At 51.2% G+C, this 21,876-nt stretch overlaps 6 protein-coding genes across 6 annotated transcripts; 3 read left to right on the forward strand and 3 right to left on the reverse strand.

The window, feature by feature from the left end:
* Nucleotides 1–198: 198 nt before the first annotated feature.
* On the reverse strand, nt 199–1,176 carry TRIVIDRAFT_61737 (uncharacterized protein; the record flags this gene model as incomplete). Its single annotated transcript, XM_014103708.1, has 1 exon — nt 199–1,176. The coding sequence occupies one exon, from the start codon at nt 1,174–1,176 to the stop codon at nt 199–201; it is 978 nt and encodes a 325-aa protein (XP_013959183.1).
* Nucleotides 1,177–2,540: 1,364 nt separating this feature from the next.
* Nucleotides 2,541–3,716, forward strand: TRIVIDRAFT_29790 (uncharacterized protein; the record flags this gene model as incomplete). Its single annotated transcript, XM_014103709.1, has 2 exons — nt 2,541–2,577; nt 2,656–3,716. The coding sequence occupies 2 exons, from the start codon at nt 2,541–2,543 to the stop codon at nt 3,714–3,716; spliced, it is 1,098 nt and encodes a 365-aa protein (XP_013959184.1).
* A 78-nt stretch (nt 3,717–3,794) lies between these two features.
* Nucleotides 3,795–4,151, reverse strand: TRIVIDRAFT_220424 (uncharacterized protein; the record flags this gene model as incomplete). Its single annotated transcript, XM_014103710.1, has 2 exons — nt 3,795–3,998; nt 4,059–4,151. 2 exons carry the CDS (start codon nt 4,149–4,151, stop codon nt 3,795–3,797), a joined length of 297 nt encoding a protein of 98 aa, XP_013959185.1.
* A 599-nt stretch (nt 4,152–4,750) lies between these two features.
* TRIVIDRAFT_212406 (uncharacterized protein) lies at nt 4,751–9,799 on the forward strand (the record flags this gene model as incomplete). Its single annotated transcript, XM_014103711.1, has 4 exons — nt 4,751–4,893; nt 4,946–5,130; nt 5,196–5,657; nt 6,195–9,799. 4 exons carry the CDS (start codon nt 4,751–4,753, stop codon nt 9,797–9,799), a joined length of 4,395 nt encoding a protein of 1,464 aa, XP_013959186.1.
* A 1,356-nt stretch (nt 9,800–11,155) lies between these two features.
* TRIVIDRAFT_31342 (uncharacterized protein) lies at nt 11,156–12,526 on the forward strand (the record flags this gene model as incomplete). The annotated part of the gene is made up of 4 exons (XM_014103712.1): nt 11,156–11,594; nt 11,674–11,829; nt 11,901–12,276; nt 12,346–12,526. 4 exons carry the CDS (start codon nt 11,156–11,158, stop codon nt 12,524–12,526), a joined length of 1,152 nt encoding a protein of 383 aa, XP_013959187.1.
* A 4,309-nt stretch (nt 12,527–16,835) lies between these two features.
* TRIVIDRAFT_30156 (uncharacterized protein) lies at nt 16,836–18,609 on the reverse strand (the record flags this gene model as incomplete). Its single annotated transcript, XM_014103713.1, has 2 exons — nt 16,836–17,575; nt 18,555–18,609. The coding sequence occupies 2 exons, from the start codon at nt 18,607–18,609 to the stop codon at nt 16,836–16,838; spliced, it is 795 nt and encodes a 264-aa protein (XP_013959188.1).
* Nucleotides 18,610–21,876: the final 3,267 nt, after the last annotated feature.

The raw sequence follows: 21,876 nt of genomic DNA on the forward strand, positions 1-21,876 counted from the left end.
CACCGCTCAATCAAATCACAATACAGAGCACGCACCAAGAAGTGCCCCGAATCAAATGCAACCAAGTGTTAGTCCTACTGCCTACTCCGTAATGGCACTACAAAGGACTACGAGTACTGCCTTGTACCATTGGACTACGGTACGAGGACTAGGTGTTCTTTGTGCTTTGTCCCTCTAGGACCAACTTCCTCCCGTCTCTTACAGCCCATCCAGGAAGCTGTCGGCCTGCCTCTTGGCCCGCCGCTCCCCCATATCCTTGCGGCGCTGTTCGATTTCGCGCCGTCGTGCCTCACGTTGCTCCTCTCGCTGCTTGCGCTGTTCCTCGGTCCTAAGCCTCTCCTCCTCCAGCGACTTCATCTCCTTTATCCGCGTCTCCTCGTCCTTGCTGAACTTGTAGAAGCCGACGCCCTTGGTGCGAATCTCGTGGTCGGCATCGTAGTGCTTCATCTCAGGCGGTGTTGCGCTTCTATCCCGCCTGCTTGCCAGCTCCGCCATCTTGTCCGGGTCATCCGGCGTAAACGCCATTGCTTGAATCGCGTCGCCGTAAATGAGGTTGCTTGGAGCGCTAGGCCGGGCTGACATGCGCTCCAGTTCCTCGGCGCCCAGCAGCCCTCGCCGTATGCGACGTTCCATCTTTTCCTTGTCGGCTCGCGTGCCTCGCCGTGTGCGCCCAAACTCGTCCTCGTACTCCACCATCTCCTCGCCGTCGCTGCCACCCGCATCCTCGTCCGAGCTGGTCTCGTAGTCGTCTTTGCCTTCCACCGTTTCAGCCCACTTGCGGTCAAAGTCCACCAGCGGTGCCGCCTCGTTCTCCTTGGGCACGTAGTCTCCGCGTTTCATCGCGGCGTAGAGCCGTGCCTTGCTCTCCATCTTGCGCTTTGCGCGCTCGAGTTCCTGCGTCTCTTCCTCTGTTCCAGCCACCTCTTTGAGCACTAGCTTGTCTGACTTGGCATCTCGCTCCTTGGTTGTCCTTTTTGACTTGCTGGTGCCGCGGAATATGTCGTCTTTAGCCTGTTTCGGCCTCACACGTCCAGACGCTGTTGATGTTGACCCCTGAGGAGTGGCATTTGATATAAGTGACGCGAGCTGGGCAGTAAAATCTAATGACGACGATAACGCCTCTCGTTTGTGTCGCTTTTGCGGCCTCTGGCCGTAGAGATTCGGATCTTGGGGCATAATGTGGTATTTTTTTTCAGATGCAGCTTTCTTTTCCCGCGGCTCCCATATATGCACTTCCAGAGGCCGTATTCAATTCCCAAAAATGAGGGTTTTTCTCCAGGGTATAGTGCTAGGTAGCAAAACTTTTGCCGTAGAGACCGTGATGGATGGTTTGATTTCCAGACATCAAATAAATGAAGCCCAGAAATTGATCTTATCGCCGCCACGCTACCAGGAAGCTGGACGTCACTCGCCAAAGCAACGGGTCTAGGTGACTAAGCGTCTTTGTTGATTCCTACGGAGTTCAAGAACAAACATCTCGACCTAGATATGATGGCTGCAATGTTTTCTCAGCGACACCGCGAGAGAATATTGAAGTGTGAATATAATTTTATTATTTTTATCTTTTTTTCGTTAAAAAAGGATGTAATGTCGGATCGGAAGCCAGGGTCCAATCAATCTCACACTTGCCGCAGCGTTCAAAGCACAAGATCCAGTTCGTATGCAGCTTCATAGCATGCATCTCATCAATCTTATACTATCAATATTTTGGCCACTCCGTTGTTCCAATGATCCATTTCCCATCTATGGAAAAGCCTCTCCTTTCGAACCTCTTTCAGTCGAATAGCGCTCGGCCAAAATCCAAGATTCGGGGAATTGGTGTAGGGGTATCGCGTTTGCTTTGCATTTGTTCAGTCTGAGTGCAAGTCTGTAAAAGGTCAGGGGTTCAAATCCCCTATTCTCCAGTCTTTTTGCTCCTTCTAGATACCAACTAGCATCTGTATCTGTATCTTGCAACTTTCGCTGTGTTTTTTGCTACAGGGAAATTATTCTTGTCCCTCTACGTACGATGGATATGAGTTTTGGTGGGACTATACAATGGAAGTTAAGTTACTGCCCAAGTGAGCAAGAACCTCAAGGTCTTATCGTTCATCAAGCTTCATTCAGAATGAGTTTTACCATCTATATCACTTTTGAGAGCCTCGAATAATGGTGAGGGTTCCACAATATGTCTCTGAGAGCATTAATAGTAGTAGGTAAAAATGTAGCGCGTCTAACGACTTCATAGCACCAGCCTCAGCATGAGGAATAGATCAACCACATCCCATATCAACGGGATGAACACAATATGAGCCTATATGCAGGATCCGCATCCACCATGGAGCAGATTTTACACATCGGCATACATATCATCTATCAATACTTTCTGGAACACAGGAAACCTCTTTTATCAATACTACAGGTTAGGTCATAGCCTAACTTGATACAGCAGGGAGCTTGCAAGCCCCCACCATCAATCACATCACCCCGCTATCGGAACTGCAACCCATCATCTTCCATCCAAGCTATTTTCGCAGCTTTCGTTCACCCTCAAGATAAAAATGGCTGCAGTCAATCAAGTTTACATCGCCATCATCGGTACATGCTCCCGGGTTTCTTGATATATTCGGTGTAGTTTTGATCAATTGATTCAACTAACTCATGATTATACAATAGGCGCCGGTGGTGTCGGCAAATGCTTCCTCTCACAATTGCAAGCGCTCGCTGCTCGCAAACCGTCCCCCAAGCTGAGCCTCTGCTATATCTCGACAAGTCGCAAGGCCTTATACAATGTCGATTACTCCCCCGTGAGCCTGGAGGGCGTCACCGAAAGCCTCGCTGCATCCACACAGGCCCCTCCTCCTCTGCCACAAGTGATTGATTATTTGGCCTCCGCCCCGGCCAAGGTGGTCTTGGTCGACAACACCAGCTCACAGGATGTCGCCGATGCTTATCCCCTGGCCTTGAGTCGAGGTCTCAGCATCGTGACGCCCAACAAAAAGGCCTTTTCCGGCTCATACAAGTTGTGGCAGGATATTTTCACGGCATCGGCCACCTCCGGCGCCAAGGTCTATCATGAGTCTTCGGTCGGCGCTGGCCTGCCAGTCATCTCCACGTTGAAGGATCTGGTCGACACTGGAGACAAGGTGACAAAGATCGAGGGTGTCTTCAGTGGCACAATGTCGTTCCTCTTCAATTCGTTTGCGCCGACCGAGGGTCAGGGTGGCAAGTGGTCTGAGGAAGTGAAGAAAGCAAAGGCTCTCGGCTATACCGAGCCAGACCCGAGAGATGACCTCAATGGTCTTGATGTCGCTCGCAAGCTGACTATTTTGGCCCGTTTGGCAGGTCTGCCTGTCGAATCGCCAACATCTTTCCCTGTCCAGAGCCTTATTCCCAAGGAATTGGAGACCTGTTCGACCGGAGATGAATTCCTCGACAAGCTGCCTGCCTTTGACCAGCAGATGGAAGACACCAAAGCTGCCGCCGAAAAGGCCGGAAAAGTTGTTCGATTTGTTGGCAGTATTGACGTGGCTACCCAGCAGGTCAAGGTTGGGCTGGAGCAATTTGATCGCTCACACCCCATTGCCTCCCTTAAGGGCAGTGACAACATCATCAGCTTCTATACCGAGAGGTACGGCAGCAATCCTCTGATTATCCAGGGCGCGGGTGCCGGCGGAGACGTGACGGCTATGGGTGTGACAGGAGACCTCATCAAGGTGCTTTCGCAAATCGCTTAGAACCATATCCATGATATCTATGTGACTTATATATATCCGAGAATAAAAAAAGACCAAGTGTTTATGAGTCATGATCGCTTATCGTCGTCTCGCTCGCTGATCGCCATGTTCGGAACCGATTGTTGTTGTTGCAGTGACTATTGCTGCTGCCGAGCCGGCTGCGGCGGGGATCCGCGCATCTGGCGCACTCTGGGCTGAGCAAAACGTTCTCCAGATCCATAGCAGAATATCGAAAACGACTGCAAGAAGAGAAGGTACAATGAAAATAAGGCCCAGGGCCAGCTATCCCTGGAAGTCAGATACAAGGGACGAGAAAAAGGAGGCATCTCGGCCAGTACTCACGCTAATCCACGAGATGGTGCTGACGAGAAACGCCGAGCCAGGGAACGACAGATATGCCAGCATGCCGGAGACATCCCAGAGTAGCACGGCCATGGCGCAGAACTATGGAAGAAGACGTCGCGATGATGGAAAAGAAAGCCAAGGGTTCATTGCCGAGCGAGCACAACAAAAGCAAAGAGATGCTCAGGAGCTGTCTCAGCTAAGGTATTTTTTTAGGCTGGCTTTCGCAACCGTCCCGTCGCAACACTATAAGTACTCGGTACTTTATGCTTCGTACCAGGTTTGCTTTCCAGGAGCTCCGGTCTCACCACCTAAATCTCGCCACTTTAGACCGCTATTGCCTTAGACTTCCATACCAGTGAGCTGACATTGGCGGGAAGCCGATTGTGCCTTCATATCGGGTTGACATGTGAAGATGTTACATTCTCAGGGGGTGACCAAGTTGCCAGATACTGTAGTCACTGGTACCTGATTGAGTTGAAGCTGTCGAGGTGGGCAATCCTGCGACTAAACCCAATGTAGCTTTGTGCCGTAAATTGCATGCACTCACCGCGCTTGACCGCTTTCCTATTTCGCCTCTACCAAACTTTCCTCGCCAACCAAAGTCAGATATCGAATCTCATCAACAAAATTCAGTCTGCTGTCTCTCAAGGCTCAACACGAATTGCCGCCAAAGATTTTGAACCAGAATAATGGGCAACCAGGCAAATAAGAAAGAAAGGCGAGACAGGTTTAGAGAAAGAAGAGGCCAAGATGGCGTCGTTTTGCTGCCCCGGAAAAAGCTTTATCGTCAGAGAGCTCATGCAAACCCTTTCTCAGACCACATGCTAGAGTAGTACGTCTACCTCTCTGGGGGGTTCTATACAATTTTGCTAACTTGCTAACAGCCCACTATCGCCTGAGCATATGGATTGGTCATCCTATTATCCTTCTTATGTGGATGAAGAAGCGTCACGGGATGAGTCCAAGCCTCCGCGAATGAAGCAAGATGTTGAGATTGTCGACATTGGATGTGGCTTCGGAGGTCTCCTCGTCGGCCTCGCACCTATTTTACCAGACAAGCTCATTCTTGGTGAGTCATTCCTCTCCTGTCATTCGCCATTGGGCCACGAGGATATATAACTGACATCTTGCTAGGCTTGGAGATCCGTACTACAGTAACACAGTTTGTGCAGGAAAGGATATGGGCCTTACGTGCACAAAGCTCTGAAAAGCTTTATCAGAATGCTGCCTGTATCCGCGCAAACACCATGAAGTTCCTGCCCAACTTTTTCAAGAAGAGCCAGCTGAGCAAGATATTCATATGCTTCCCTGATCCACACTTTAAAACGAAGAAGCACAAGGCGCGAATTGTTTCAACAACTCTCAATTCTGAATACGCATACGCTCTACGGCCCGGCGGCATTGTCTATACCATCACCGATGTCGAGGCATTGCACGAGTGGATGGTGGAGCATCTCGACGCCCATCCATCCTTTGAGCGGGTGAGCAAAGAAGAAGAGGAAAACGACGAGTGCGTCAAGGTTATGTTGAACGAGACGGAGGAGGGCAAAAAGGTGGAACGAAACAAGGGACATAAATTTGTAGCCTTATTCCGCCGTATGGAAGATCCCCCATGGTAATTGGATGAATTTGAGGCAAGCCACATGAAAGAATGAATACCCTTTGAAGCCCATCATCGGCTTACAGAATGCAGAATGGAGCAGGCAGGATTGGAAATGTCAATAGGGAATACTACCTACTAATTACAAAAGCCAGCCACCTGTGTGGTGCGCCTCTGTGGAGCTGTACCCCATATCATAGTATCTACACATACAGATAATATGTACAAATGCTATCCCATTGACGAATCAGATGGAAATGGCATATCAGGTGAAAGTCGGCTCATGTGCAGCAGCATCATGCGCTCGTCTCCGTCTTTTCAAGGCCTGTAAGCTGTGGATAGAGGTACAAACGGACTCCAGCTATGAATGGAGTGCTTGCATGTCGCTACGTAATGGTGGACCTGCGGCTAATCGATAACGAGGGGGGCTTGCAACCGCACCTGTTTAGAGCGTCGCAACCGCGAAGCTACACCCCATATATATACCACTACGATACCCTCGCTCACCGTGTCTTTCAACAATGATGCTCAAGAGGCGACTATGGCCCTGAAGCGTAGAGATGTAGTCCTTGCTGGAGTGGCCTACTTCATTGCGTGGGGCTATGCCGTCAGCTGCTTCTCTGCGCTGCGATGGGTCGGATATGCGTTCGTAGGCGGTATCGTCATCAGCTTCCTCTCGCTTATCGCGGCTCTGGTTTTAATCACACAACCCCCTCGCGGCGATCGACAGGCGCGGCCGGCCAGGGTCTCGTTTCTGAGCTCTCAGAGATGGCGCACCGAAGCGGAAGCTCTGCGGCAACGGCAGACTTACCACAAGGAGCCCCTCGATCCCAGCTTCCCCCAGGCATCTCAAGCTCTCGATGAGGTCCTGGATCTGATCTTCCGCGACTTTGTACGCTCGTGGTATTCCCACATCAGCCAGAACCCGTCATTCGAGAACGAGGTGGACAAGACCATTCGACAGGCGCTGTTAAGCCTCCTGGGCTCCCTCCGCAACAAAGACCTGGCTGATCTCGTCACGAGCCGGTTTGTGCCCATCTTGACGGCCCATTTCCACGACTTTTACGAAGCCGAGAAATCAGTGCGAGGGAGGAAGCTGAACCGATCCGTCACAGAGTCTGAAGAGCTTGATCTTGCAATTGCGTCCAAATTCAGAGATGGCCGGCTACATCCCGCGGCTTCGCTGTCCTTTCCGGACACCAAAATGGTTCAGCAAGACTACTTACGGTCGTTGGTAGGACGACTTCTGTCCAAGATCCTTCCCAAAAAGATGCTTTCCAGCCGGGCCGTCTCTATCATAGTGCGGGAGATTGTGGGCTGTGCGGTCTTGTTCCCCGTCGTTCAGCTGCTGGGCGACCCCGACATGTGGAATCAGTTGATTGAGAACCTTGGTCGCTCAATGCTTCAGGATAGATCTACTGTTCGCAAGCTCAGGGCAGCACTGGACCAGCACGCTTCTCCTACTCCAAGATCCAACAAGCTAGCCACAGCACCGCGGTTGGCGCCTGGGGATAACGAGCGCAAGTTTGAAAAGTTCATTCGAGCCATCCGCAGGGTCAATAACCTATCTGACGCAAGGCGGTTCCGCAGCGAAGTTGCTAGTCAGCTCAAGCGTGATTCTCTGCAGGAGAACCAAGATCCAGTCTATCTTCGCCGACTGGAAATGGGAAAGCGGCTACTCGATGAGAGGGTACATCATTTGGCTGCCGGAGGGAATCGCCATTCGCCTCTGCCAGCTCCCTCCGCGCCGCCCGTTTCCACTTCGAAGCTCGAAAACGCCTCCCTCGTAGAGCTGTTGCGAGATCCGGCAGGTTTATCATACTTTATGGAATACATGGACCGCCAGCGTTTGATGCCCTTGGTTCAGTTCTGGCTAGTCGTTGATGGCTTCCGTAACCCTCTGGAAGATGATGGCCAGGATGACGAGCTTCCCTCTACTTTGCCCATGTGGACAGACTCGGATCGCCTAGACTTGCTTCAGATTCACCAAGCATATTTGTCCAAGCCGGATCTTAACGTACCGGACATAGCTAAGAAGGCTGTCAAGGAGTTTCTCCAAGCCGGTATGTCTGCTACGCCTGCTGAGTATTACAAAGCCAGGAGAGCCATTCTGAGGGCTCAAAGTGGAGTTCTGGAAACGATGCGCTCTCAATACTTTGAGGGATTCAAAAAATCAGACTTGTTCTACAAATGCCTCGCATCGCAGGAGATGTCGCGTGCTACCATGTCACCGCCGCCCCCCTCTCACCAAAGCCCTTCAGTATCAACCAGGACTCACTCATATCAGTCCAAGCCCAAGCCTGCGCCACGGTTCGCTCCGTTGACCGCCGGGCCGTCCAGGCGACTCTCTGGTTCGATTTCAGATCTCAGATCCGTTCACACTAATGGTAATGGCTCGGATCCGCTGACCGCCTCACGGAGGTCTCTTGATGACGATCGATCTGCGAACCCTCTTTTTGACGATGATGAACTGGATAACTATGGGATGATGGATTCGGTGCAGAGCTTAGACCAAGACCTGTCGAGGCAGCAAACACCCGACAAGCAAGTTGTTCAAGCCGTAGAGCAGGCATTAACCAATATCTTGGAGGACGACAGGCCACAGACCGCGGAGGATCTGCGAGCCTCTCTGTTCGATAATGAAGACAACATGTCGAGCTTGTTTGGTAACGATAATGACTCTAATCGAGGTTCGTTTGACGCTGGCAAACCTCTGATTACGGCAAAAGAGGCTGGTAAGCCCACTCTGTCGTCGCTGGGCCTCGTCAGCGCCGCCTCTCGAATCGGCGTGTTCGTAGATGACGACCTCTTTGGAGATGAAGACAAGTATCTCCCAGACGAAAGTGACGATGTAGATGAAGAGGCGCAATCCGACGAGGAGGATGAAATACACGAAGCTGCCCCTGGAGATCTTGGGCTGGCAGAAGCCATCACGGCGCTGACGAACGACATTGATCGCTTGGTGGCACAAGATGCGGTTATAGAATCTCTGACAAAGAAGGCAGAGCTTACAAACAACGCGGCAGAGCTACGAATTCTAAAAAAGTCTAGGACGAGTCTACAAAGGGAGATTAGGCGCAAGGAACTGCAGCGGCAACAATACGTGATACAGGAAAGCGATAACAGCCTCTATGGAAGATCAGAAATCAGGATCAAATCCATTCAGGTGGGGAGAGAAGATGATGGTCGAGAGTTTGCTCTGTATGTCATTGAAGTCCAGAGGAACGCAGGTGAGCAGATGCCAGCGTCATCCTGGGCGGTGATGAGAAGATATAGCGAGTTTCACGAGCTGCACCAAAAGCTCCGCTCGATGTATCCTTCAGTGCGGAATCTCGATTTCCCCCGTCGCCGTGTGGTGATGAAATTCCAAAGTGATTTCCTTCGCAAAAGGCGTACAGCGCTGGAGAAGTATCTGCGGGAGCTCCTGCTTATACCCGATGTGTGCCGCAGCCGCGAACTGCGAGCGTTTCTATCGCAGAGTGCCATTGCGCAAGGCGAGGACCCGATGGGCCGAGAGAACAAGAAGGATATGATGACCCGCTTGTACGACTCGGTAGCTGACGGCATGGAGGATATCCTCGGCAACATCCCGGTGCTAGATCAAATCTCGGTCGCGGGACAGAGCCTCATTGCTGCTGCGACCAATCAGCTCAACACGATGCCGCTCAACGTTAGTGAAGAAGCATTTCCTGCTGCGGAGGCAGAGGCGGAGCTCGACGCCTTTGAGAATAAGGAGCTAGAGCCGTTCATCAAACCCATTTGCGACATATTCCTCGAAGTCTTTGAGCTCAACAAGGGGAACAATTGGCTGCGGGGAAGGGCAGTTGTGGTGGTGTTGCAGCAGCTGCTTGGTGGGACGATTGAGAAGAGGGTTCGAGAAAACATCAAGATGGCGGTGCAGGAGGACTCGCTGGTGCGATATGTGACCATGCTACGAAACGCACTGTGGCCAGATGATGAGCTGGCTCGAGATCGAAAACCACGTACCACGGCGGAGAAGAAGAAGACGCGGACGGAAGCCAGCCTAATGCTGGCAACTCTGGTTCCGGACCTTGCGGGAAATGTTGTAGGGCGGGTCAATGCTCAGGCGGCAAGCCGACGCCTCTTTGCAACGTTTAACAACTCCAGGCTCAAGTAAGATGCTCTTACCTTCCCCCCTCCTTCTCACACCCTTTATCTTTGTATATAAAAGGTTGTATTCTAATCAGCGAATGTGTAGTTCTCATCTGGTGTTTACGATACTTGATGAGATTGTCTCGGTCCTCTTTGAAGAGGCTTGAAGAGTTGTCTGAGCATCCGTTGCGTATGTTGGCTTGGCATTTTGAGCATTAACGAAGCATGGCGTGGGCGTATTCCAGTTTAGTTCAATCCCCGTATGCTCCTTGCCACCTCCTCTCGTCGTCCTTCTCTTGTTGGACCCCGGTACATTTTGTGTGGCATCACTGAGCTTGCTTATTTGGAAGCGGTTGGTAGGAAGCGGTATGATGAATGTTGTTATTAGTGATTGGGATACGTGTGACGATTTGTTTGGAGGCACATGCAAAAAGGTTGGCTGTTTAATTAATGCAGATTCAGATTATTGCCCGTCTTTGCAATAGAGAGTGTTTTGTACTTAGATATTGGTACAACGTAAAGTTTGTTATGTTTCATCTCATGACGCCGAGATGAGACCTATTATGAACTGATGTAAAGCCTCTCAATGATCTTCAATTATATTATAGAATAAAGACGATAAATCTGCCACGAAAGAGACATATCGGCGCAATACACGCTCATGTAACCCCAGCTTTAGCAAATTGCAAGCCCTTTCGGCACATCCCGAGTTGCCGGGTCTACGTCGCACCAATATGTAGATAACCACAGCAGCATCCGGGTTTGTCAACAATCTAGATCAAGAAATGTGATAAAATCTGCTGCTGGCCAATTAAAACAAAACCAGCAGATCTGATTTGCCGTACGTGTATAGATGTATAGATACAGTGCCTTATTCAGCCCGTCAAGAGCCTCATGCGTGCCTTGCCCAGGTACCGGAGATTGATTAATCCCGATCCGTGTGGGCTTCGCAAGTCTTGGGCGGTGGGGGTTTCCTGGCTGCTTGAGCCGTCAGCCATTTACCAGCATCTGCCAGCAAAGCTGCGTCGAGAACCACACGCATCTCTATTTCACCTGCTTTCCGGTCACCTGCTTCTCGGCTCTCTGGTCGACAATCGTGGACGCCATTCGCCAAAGGGGCACCACCTGCTGCCTGTCTTCCCGCCATAGCCTGGTGCCTCAGCCTTGCAATCCCGGCCTTTACCCGCGACCTGCTCGACACCCTCTCTCTCCCTTGACTCGCCTTGGGAACGGTGACGACGGATTCCTCGAGCAGAATATCTCTCGCAGTAGATAAACATCCCCCGCTGCCGTCAAGGAGACTGTTCGTCTGTTCAATTTTGCTTCCAAAATACTCCTCCAGCCACTGTTGGTCCATTACGCAGCCCCCGAAACCGCCAGGATGATGCCATCCGCGCACGTCTACGGCCACCACCAGTTTAATCCCCAGGCGGATTCGTCCTGGATGCACCAGCAGGCGGGCCATCACCAGCAACACGCCCACCAAGCTGCTGCGGCCGCGGCCGCCGCTCAACAACAGCAGCAGGCCCAGCAGCAACAGCATCAGCAGCAGCAAGCCCAACAGGCTCAGCAGCAGGCTCAACAGCAGCAGCAGCCTCACTATGGACGTATGCCTGGCGGCCACGCCAACGTCAACAATAGCATTGCGGCGTCTCACGGGCAGGATGGCGGACATGATAACATCTCGGAGGACAATCGACGGACAATGGCGTATATTGCGGACCTTTTGAGCGAGAATACCAGAGAGGCGGCCTTGTTGGAGCTCAGCAAGAAGAGAGAACAGGTGCCTGAGTTGGCTCTGATATTATGGCACTCGTTTGGTATGGAATTTCTCTATTATGCCTCCTAAACACCAATATCTGCTATTTCGGAGGCGGTACTGACCGAGATTATGTGCAGGCGTCATGACGTCTCTTTTGCAAGAGATTATCTCTGTATATACGCTTCTCAACCCTTCGCAGCTCACGGCGGCTGCATCAAACAGGGTGTGCAACGCGCTAGCTCTCCTCCAGTGTGTGGCATCCCACAACGATACGCGGACCCTGTTCCTGAACGGTAAGCCCAAATCTACAATCTCCCCGGTACATGGCAAATCGGGCTGCAGATGACTTACTGACCTCCAACAGCGCACATCCCTCTCTTTCTCTACCCTTTCCTGAACACGACGTCCAAGTCGCGACCGTTTGAGTACCTCCGCCTGACAAGCCTAGGCGTCATCGGGGCCCTAGTTAAGAACGACTCATCCGAGGTCATCAACTTCCTCCTCACGACCGAGATCATCCCTCTCTGCCTTCGTATCATGGAGACGGGATCGGAGCTCAGCAAGACCGTTGCCATCTTCATTGTTCAGAAGATACTGCTAGATGACAATGGCCTCAATTACATCTGCGCCACCTATGAGCGTTTCTATGCTGTCGGCACTGTCCTGAGCAATATGGTTGCTCAGCTCGTCGAATCTCAGACTGCTCGCCTGCTTAAGCACGTGGTGAGATGCTTTCTTCGGTAAGATTTCCCAAACTCAACAGAGAAGTGCTTAAAGGGGCAAGTTATACTGACATGAAAACGATGCAGATTGAGTGACAACGCTAGAGCACGTGAAGCTCTTCGACAATGTCTCCCAGAGCCTCTACGGGATGCCACCTTTTCGTCTGTCCTCCGTGATGATGCAGCCACTAAGAGATGCCTTGCTCAACTTCTGATTAATCTCTCCGACAATGTTGTGGACCCTAATTCTGCCGTATCTGCGCTTTAGGCGAAGATGAAAATGAAAGTAAGAAGAAACCAAAAAAAGCAGAAAAAAACAGAAGATAGGAGACGAGACGCGCAGAATTAGTGGACACCATAATTTGCATTGATGGGAGAGATTTACGGAAGTTTAGACGAATGGTTTTCACGACATTACGGACGGCAAAAGAACCAGTTGACCCAAAAAGTAATCTGCATTATTGATACCCGCAGCTGCTCGACACATCTCACCGCAGCATATTTCTCTCCATCTTCTTCCGAGGCGCTCGACATCGTCCTCTGCCTCGGTATATCACAAAGAGTGCGGGATTCCTACTCTAAAGAGATCTAGACAAACCCTAGGTCTTGAATGTACCATTTCCTCACAGCCAGGGTGAGGTGGCTGATGTATGCACTGTGATCAGTGCCCGTCCTTTTTTTTTTTCTCCCTCGTGATTTTTTTTGCTATATTGTTTTTATTTGTCCCTTTTCTCGCTTCTCTCTACGCTTTTTACACGGAGGAAGATAACAACGTATATTAGCGGGGAAAAGTTTGCATATTCTAGGGGCTTGCAGCACATGACTCTTCTTGGACCGCGAAGATATTCTTGGCAGGAAGGATTCCAGTCAGCAGCAAACATGAGCTTTGCGTTGATCTGTTGATTGCTGGCACGGTTATCTGGGCTCGCGCTAGGTTACTGCTCTTGGACGGCGAGAGAAGACTCGCCCTGGAAGGCGTCAAGGTCAAGGCGTTGGTTAGCAAAGGGGCAGGGGTGGAATAGTGTGGTTTTTTTGACATGGCCAAAAGAAAAAAGGTGAGCGGGAGTTGGGGAGACTTTGACGAGAATGGAGTACTGTGGGAGTAGATAGGTGTGTGTGTACGAGTGTCTGTATGTATGGGTAGGGGAATGTAACTGTATTGTCTTACAGCCTCATGTGTGTTTTGGGCCTTGATGTGCGCACAGCTGCAGGTTTTACTGATTTCGTCTACAGATGATCTGACTGACAGGCTCAATTGGGACAGCCAAGCTGGATTCGAACGCACGTACGTCACAATTGGCGCCGGGTTATTGGCAGGAAAATAAGGCTCATCACTTTATCTCGCGTGCCGAAGTCAGATTTCCATATGCCGTCCTCCTCATCCGTGCTTATTACAGCAGAACGGCATGGCGCTCTGCTTCTATTTTCTTATGTGTTTTTCTCTTTCAAGCCGAGGCTGACTGACTGACTATGTTTCTCCGTTTTGCCCAGACTGCCGCGCCTTTCTGAATGTTTCCTCTTTCGTTGGCTGTACCTGCCGGCAAGAGTCCGAAGCTGCAAGATGACACAGACGAAATGTGATACGATGAGCGTGTTTAAGGGAGGTGTGGGCGGGCCGCGGTCACTATGCCGGGACTTTTTGTTCGATGAGCTTTTGTGATAACCCTCACGCCTCTCTTTTTTGAGCTCTTTAGCTAGAGGGGGCGGGTAGATGGGGGAAAGGGGGGGGAGGGGGAGGGTGTGTGAGTGTTTTGGATCTTTTGAAGGCAGGTCAGTGCGTTGAGGACGTCGAGGCCAAGGCTAAGAGCCAAGAACCAAGCATCAAGAAGCTCAGGGCCACAGCATCTATCCAGATCTCGTTGATGAGGTGGGTAAGGGGGGCGTGTGCCTTGCCTAGGCAGGTATGTTGACGGACGAGGAAAGAAAGAGGGGGTGGCGAGAGGTAAGAAAAGAAAAATAATGGAGATGGACCAAGTTTCGAGGAGGCAAAAAGCATGGACTCGAGTTTGAGGGCGGATAGCAAAAAAAAAGAGGACTCGGGGAGGGCAACTCTCCGCGAAAGAGGAGGAGGGGTGTAAGGCAAATAGGGACGAGATTTAGGGCAAGGGGGTGTTTTGATTTACTTTTTTCTCTTTGGCTCGGTGGAATCTTGAATCAAGCGTCCCCTGTCGTGATTTTACGGTTTTTAGTTGTATATTTATTTTTGTTTTTAAGCCGTCTTGGGACTTTGGTTTGGTGTCTACAATACTGGATATATCAGTGCCGAAGAGTGGTTAGAGTCGGCGAGGTAGACTTTTCCTATTCGGTATATTCCCGATACGGCAATTCTGATTACCTGAGGAGCCCTAACATTTTTTGGGCTGCTGAGAGAGGCAAAAAACAGCTCGGAGGCAATGAGGAATACACGTTGAATTGGAAATGCGTTCGGAATCTCGGAATCTCTCGCCTGCGCAAAAAGAGCAAGCTGCTGCGTATGCTTTGGGGTTACCCATCTTTAATTTTTGACAAATACTAGCTACCTTACCTTACTGGATGTATGTACTAGATAGAGGTACTACCTTGATATGGAGAAGCCCGTGTACAAGTATACGAACTGTGGGAAAATTATGGAATGGGGGGTGTGTGTGCGCGGGCACTATCTCATTGCATTTCCCTGTAGTTTTTCTGCTGCATACCTGGCTATAGCATTTTCCGTATTTGCCCATCTGCTTTAGGAATCATTTGGTGCGCTGCGTTCTTTTGTTTGCCTTGGCTGCGATTTCTTGATTCATCTCGTTTTGCCACCAGGGGGGAAGAGGAGAGGAGAGGGGGAGGGGGGGCGTATGCAATTCTCTTTTTTTTTTCGCCCATCAGGGTATCTGTCTGTCTGTCTCATGCAGAGAGATGCATCCAGGGCACTCGTCCAGCCGGCAAAAGGAAAGAAGATGCGATCCCATGTGAAAAGTAACCATGGATGCTACCTGTACTAACGCTCGGCGCACAGCGAACCGACCCGAAACGAAACCGAGAAGAGCCAAAACGGCGTGATGAAATAGGGATTAGCCTATCTACATGGTACAGTATATGCGCGCTGCTCCAGGTCGTGACTCGGCAATTGGTTCGTGGGCGAGCTGATACGGAAGGATTTCGCGCAACGAAGCTCGGGCGATGCAAGATACGAAGTGGCCTTGCCTGGCCTGGCCTGACATGGGATGGGAGGGAGGGAGGGACCCCGTTTCTCCAGTCTCCAGTCTCCATTTTCCATTTTCCAAGCTCCGTTTCTCCATGCTATGTTTGGGCTCCGTATTCCGTGCCTCACTAATTTTCTGCGTTATAATAGCGCCGTAGCCGTGGTGCTATTGCAATACGGCCTCCTCCTTCCTTCACAGAGGATAATATATAAGGGATATATACCTAGGTTGCAGTACGGAGTAGATGCTAACCAAGTCTGTTGATTTTCTGCGCCCTCAAAAGGCAGACGGAATAAAGGCAGTGGCGCTCGGGTAAATCTCGCGGGATGCCGGAAATTAAAACAAGAAGGATTGAAGGAATGGGATGCCTACGAGTACAGCAAACAGGCAGCAAAAAGCGCCACCAACAGATTCAAGGACGTTTGTTTGTTAGGGTGGACGATGTGGACGATAGCGGTTAGAATGGTAGCATCGCATCGCATCGCATCGCATCGGCTGCGACCTTAATCCGGAGTCTCGTGTCCTCAGGTACCGATTGTCTCAAAATTGCTGCTTCAGGTACTTGCTTTGCACATCCAATGCACTAACAAAGACCGGCCCTCTGCCCCCCCAATTTTTTCCCTTCCCCTTCGCCATCACCGCCCTCGAATCCTCCTAAAAACTGCATCTCCTATCGGCCCGCCACGCTTCAAATCCAGAGCTACAAAAGAACGAGCAAACCCCAATGCACGTTGAAATTGGCCGCTATTTTTCGCGCGTCCGGCACATCACTAGAGCGATGCGGTGCGTGCTAGCGTCATGATCAGAGCAGGCATCTTGCTAGGCTCGGGCGGAGATGAGACGAGCGAGATTCAGTGTCTCGACTAGCTCAGGTCCGTATTCTTCCCTACAGATACGGCGGAACAACATGGCGGCGGCAGGGGATCAAATCGTCTGCGACGAAATCCTTCGACCAGATGTCGTTTCGAAGAGCTACCATTGGCCAGCTCGTTTCTCTCTCGTCATCCTACATACATGTGCAGCATCCATTTCATGAATGGGAAGGGGGAAAGAGGAAAGAAGCCAACGCCCAACAGCCAACGCCCAACAGCCAACGCCCAACACGTGTCATCCATCACAGCATGTGCCTTTGCACGTCATACGAGTACCCAGATGAGGAGCCCTCAATTGCCGGCCGCGAGCTAGTCGACGGCTACCAAATCCTTAAATTCCGACTGTATTGCACTAGAAAGCAAAGAAGAAGTCACAGATGCAGCGTCAAGTACAACAGATAGTGAGAATACGAAGCATGAGCACTTCAGCGTGCCCTGCTATAAGCGAGACACCGCGGCGGGGGAGAGAGGGGCACACGTGGGAAAGGTCAAATCAACGGCTTTTCATTTTTCATTACAGTCTGGTCTCGATATTCTATGGGGACTGGTACTTGTATCCGTATTGCTCCTTCGCGGCATCGACAATCTTCTTGTTCTCGGCCACCTTGGCGGCCTGCTCAGCACTCCGGCCCTTTCTAGGGTCATAAGACGAAGCCGAAGTGAGGGAGAATCCTTTCTGCACGGCAGGCCGGTTCCAGAGCCGGAGCAGCCACGCCTTGACGTTGGGAAACTGGTCATATGACGCAGTGATGAGCTCCAGGTCGTTGACCCAGCCGACCAGGGCAATGTCTGCGATGCTGTACTTGCCGCGGCCTGGGCCAACGACATAGTCACGGTCGGCCAGCCGGCCGTTGAGGATGCCATAGAGGCGCTCCGTCTCTCCTACGTAGCGCTGCATGGCATATGGGACCTTTTCCTTGCTGAAGCGCACAAAGTGGTTGGCTTGGCCCTGCATGGGACCAATGCCGCCGTGCTGCCAGCCGATCCATGCCTCGGAGCGTGTGTAGTCATCTGAATCGACTGGGAACGAGAAGAGGTTCTTGGTATCATAGCGACGCGCCAAGTATCCTAGGATGGCATTGCCCTCGAATACGGCCAGGTCGTTGTTGTCGTGGTCCACAATGGCGGGGATACGGCCGTTGGGGTTGACGGCAGTGAACCATGGTTCCTTTTGGACATTTTGCCCAATGTTGATGCCCTGGAAGGTGTAGTCGAGCCCGTATGCCTCCTTGAGCTCCTCGAGCACAATGTTGGCCTTGTGGCCGTTGGGGGTGCCTGTACGTGGACAGAGTCCCTGGTCAGTGACAATTGATCCTCGAGGAAGGGGGTTGTGATGTGCACGCGAACAAGGAGGGCCGGGGGGGGGATCTTGTATTTCCCCGGGACTATTGGATATTTTTCCCGTGAACAAGCATGCGCTACTGTTATCATTGGGGGCGGAAGCGACGGGAAGTTGACGAGGGCGTCTTGGCCTGGCAGGAACTTTTTGATTTCTCCTCGTGGCGAGACAAGGTTATGGCTGGAAAAGAGCCATGTGACGGGTTTGACCACTTGGCCGGGACCCGTGGCGAAATGACCAAAGAATGTCAATGGCATCTGCCCTTTGAAAGCTAGGCTGCCAGGATGCTTGGAGAAGAAGGCGCCGGTTTGATTTGCGTTGCATATTTGCATTGCACATCTACCAGGACTCTACTTCTAGACTCCCTCCTTGACTCCCTCCTTGACCGGTGCTTGGGCGTGGATAGTCGCTTAGCCTCATGATGAAGATCACAGCAGCATGCTCCCTTCGAGTACGTCATCAGGGCGCTTCTTGGCCATCGATGCTTGTCCTTGTACTGTAGCGGCCAGCTAGTCGCCAGCATTGTCATCTTTACGGGTATTCAAAACCGCCGGGCTCAATGCAGGCGCCGGGGGCTGGTATCAAGGCCAAGGGGCCAGGCCAGAGCCGGGCAGGAATAGCTTGCGATGACCGGCCTTTGGAGATTTCGGTGAAAAAGGAATGGATGACAAAGAAGAGCATGATACCAAACAGTACAGTACAGTACAGTGGATGTAGATGTAGATGTACAAAAGTGCTAGCACTGTGCTGTGCTGTACTGTGCTGTCTGTATACCCAATGATGTGCAGATGCAGATGCAGATGCAATGTAGATGTAGATGCAGATGGGCAGGTGAAAGGGTGAAGGATGAAGAGACACGAGTAATGGAGGCGCACAAAAGCGGTGGCTACCCTGGTGGAGAAGGCGAGTGCTTACTCCAGGTCAAGAGCTCGATGCCCTTTGTGGCAATGAGACCAGTTGGACGCGCCATTGCAGCTGTGCTTATGGATATGGATTGAGGCGATGCAGTAGCGAATAGGAAGTGTTGCGGTTGTTGCGGTTGTTGCGGTTGTTGCTCCTGCAGTTGTGATTGTAAGCGGCAAGAGGCGAGGCTGAAGAGCGAGCTGAAGGTAAAGATGAAGAAGAAGAGGAGAGGAGAGAGAAGCTGTCGAGTCGTCATTGAGGAGCAGAACTACCTAGGTACCTACCTAAAAAAGAGAGGCAAGTATCGATTAATAAGTACTCTCAGCCTCTCGCTATTTCTTCTTTTCACCCCTCCATGCCTTTGCCCGATCAGAATCGAGGTCTGCAGTAGTCAAGCAATCAAGCAGCAGCTCTGGCCTATCAGCTCCGGTATTCACGCCTACGTAATGCCCTCAAGCTTCGAGCTGTTGCAACGGCATCTCCCGTATTTGTCAGGGAGGGGCATCGATGGTGGCATTACAGAGTACCTAGGTACAGTGATTACTTGTACACATTACACATCAGCAGCAGCGAGCAGCCGCCCGACTTACATAACCAGGAGCATCTCCGGGCACTCCAGCACAGCACAAGCAACTACCTTTGCCGCGCGCGCCCGCCGTTTGGATTAATCAGCCTCCAGAGAGGTGCTTTTCCACGGAGGTTGCAGTGCGCATGTACCTACGGAGTAACTACAGTATCTGCTGGTTGTATTTTGATAAACACAGTTGCGGACGAGACTCCACGTGGCAACGAGACTGCGTGCAATGGTGATTTGAGGATGCTTACGAGAGGCTACTGTATTTTGGTTATACTCAGTACTTGGAATACTACGGAGTACCAGGCAGCATATTCGCTGTACGCATATGTATGATGTAAATCATAGTTGGTGTTGATTCGTTGTAGTTGGGCTCTGGGCATCATTGCACGAGCCTATTCCCGTTCTGCAAGAGGTGCATCGGACGCTATCAATGCATTAATAACACGCGCGCGTCTTCTCTCTGCTACAGGTATAGTACACGTATAAGCCGGCAGACAGTTTCATGGCAACACGTCCAGGGTTGAGAGAAAGGGGGGGGGGGGGGGGGGTAATCGACAGAGAGGCTAGTCAAGTTCAAACCATCCGTCTTGTCCATCTTGTCCATCTTGTCTATCTTGTCTATCTCTGCATCCATTGTCCAACGGGTGGTTTGATCGTCTTTCCATTACCCCGTGGCCGTCCCCGGCACTTGGCAAATCCCGCCGGTGAATCAATTGAGTCGCCGGATATCGCATGATATGACATGGCATGGCATGGCATGGGTTCTCCTTCATGAGGGGAAAAGGGCAGCGCGAGGCGACTATCCGCTTCCCCGTAAAATTGTGATAACCTACAACTACATGCACCGCTGCTGCTGCTGCCCTGCTCGAATACTACACTACGATGCTCATCAGACGAGGGGGACGTGCACGCAACAAGGCAAAAAATAGAAACAAGACTGAACTGAAAAGAGAGAAGGTAGAAACAAGAAACAAAAAAAGGGAGGGAGGCAGGACAAGGGCCTGTGATGCAATGACAGGGCCAAAAGCGAAGAGGCAAAAAGAGGCAAAAAGAGGCAAAAGACAGACAGAGACAAGGGGAGTGAGCACAGATGCTTGCTCCTGCTTCTGGATGGGACGCCAACACCTATCCCATGTTCACGGTTGATTTGATGCTTGAGTTTTGTCTGCATCGACGCAATGGCCTCGCGTTCGTTCCCAAGTTTTGTTTTGGCTGGACGTTGAGGTTGGTTGATTGGCACAGTCACATTGCATGGCCCTCCCATCCCAGTGCCTCATCACCGGGACAGACAGCAAAGATACAGAGTTGTAGCACGTTGGTTTCGACATTCCTAGTTTCGCATAGGGCCGACCACGTCGGTCGCCGTGCATGGCTCGTATGCATTCATACATTGCCGCAAGCGCTCGATAAGTCCACGTATCTGCATCTACTACCATTACTTGATAGCACTGCATTCTACTGTACAGTACAGTACTTGATACGGCGTCCCATCTTACATGGCCTTTTGGAACTTGATTCTTGATGCAACTCAACTCGTTCCACCCACAGCGGCAATCGGCGTCGTTCTGCCTGCACACAGCGTCGCAGCGAGGTTACATCCAAAACACACTCGCCAATGAAAGCGGCACTCCCCCATTTCCCCCGGACGAACCCGGGGGAATCCCAAAAAAAAAAAGGTAACAAAAAAACGACGATTGCAAATACTCGTAGGACAATTGGATTTGGAATGTTGACGCTCGTTTCTAAAGATAAAAGCGACTACCTGGTAGTATAGTAGGCAGCGCCAGGCGTATTGGCGTATCAGGTATTTTTGGATAGGCGAGAGGAGGCGCAGTAACGAGACTAACAAAACTCGCACGATGAGTGCCGAAAAGACATCCTGGGGGACCGAAACCCCCCCCCCCCCCCCCCCCCGCTAGAATACCTAGTAAACGCGCTGACGGGCGATCAAACAAAGTCCTACATACCCTCCCTCGAATCACGCTCTCTTTTCTGCCTATTACGAGTACAGGACTGGGCTGGACCCTGCTTGCACTACACTAGGCCTGTAAGATGCAGTAGCTACTAGGTAAGTACCTAGACAGACTCAACACACCCCTGGCGCTTGGAGAGATCAAGACAAGACAAGGCACGGCGTGGGCCTGTCCGTCGACGAATAGAGTAAGTCGTATCATTGATGTCCTCTTGCACTTACATAGTACTCCGTAGTAGTACTCCATATCTTACTCCATGGCCACGATATACTCCATCCTGATGTACCGGTAGATTCACAATCTTGCTACTCATTATGATGCCTTCCCATTGCCATGGTACGGCGCGAGCTTGTGCCAGTGGTTCATGTAAAACCAATCTGATGTAACCCAACCAACCGCACATGACTTACTCATCTCATCTCTCACTGCAACAGAAGAGCATTCTGAAAGAAGAAGCCAAAAACGAAAATGTAGAGCATCAAACCCCCAAGAGTCACTGAAAAACGTGGCCTTGCCGCCCTTGTCCATCCCAATCCTGCACCCTCCGCACGTGTCTCAATCCAGACATACCGCCCCAGCGCTTTAGTTATTATTCCATTATTTTTTATTTCTCTACAGTAGTACTACTTGTTCCTCTCTTCCATGCTCCCATGTGCAGATAGTAGATGCATCAAATCCCATCGTCAACACACGCCCCTCCATCGGATCCCTTCCGTTTCTTCCTCAACTGCACCTTGCTTTAGCTTACCTCCCCCATTGTGTGCTCGTCTTGTCTTGTCTTTGC

Source organism: Trichoderma virens, assembly GCF_000170995.1.
Source record: "Trichoderma virens Gv29-8 chromosome Unknown TRIVIscaffold_4, whole genome shotgun sequence".
NCBI lineage: Eukaryota > Fungi > Ascomycota > Sordariomycetes > Hypocreales > Hypocreaceae > Trichoderma > Trichoderma virens.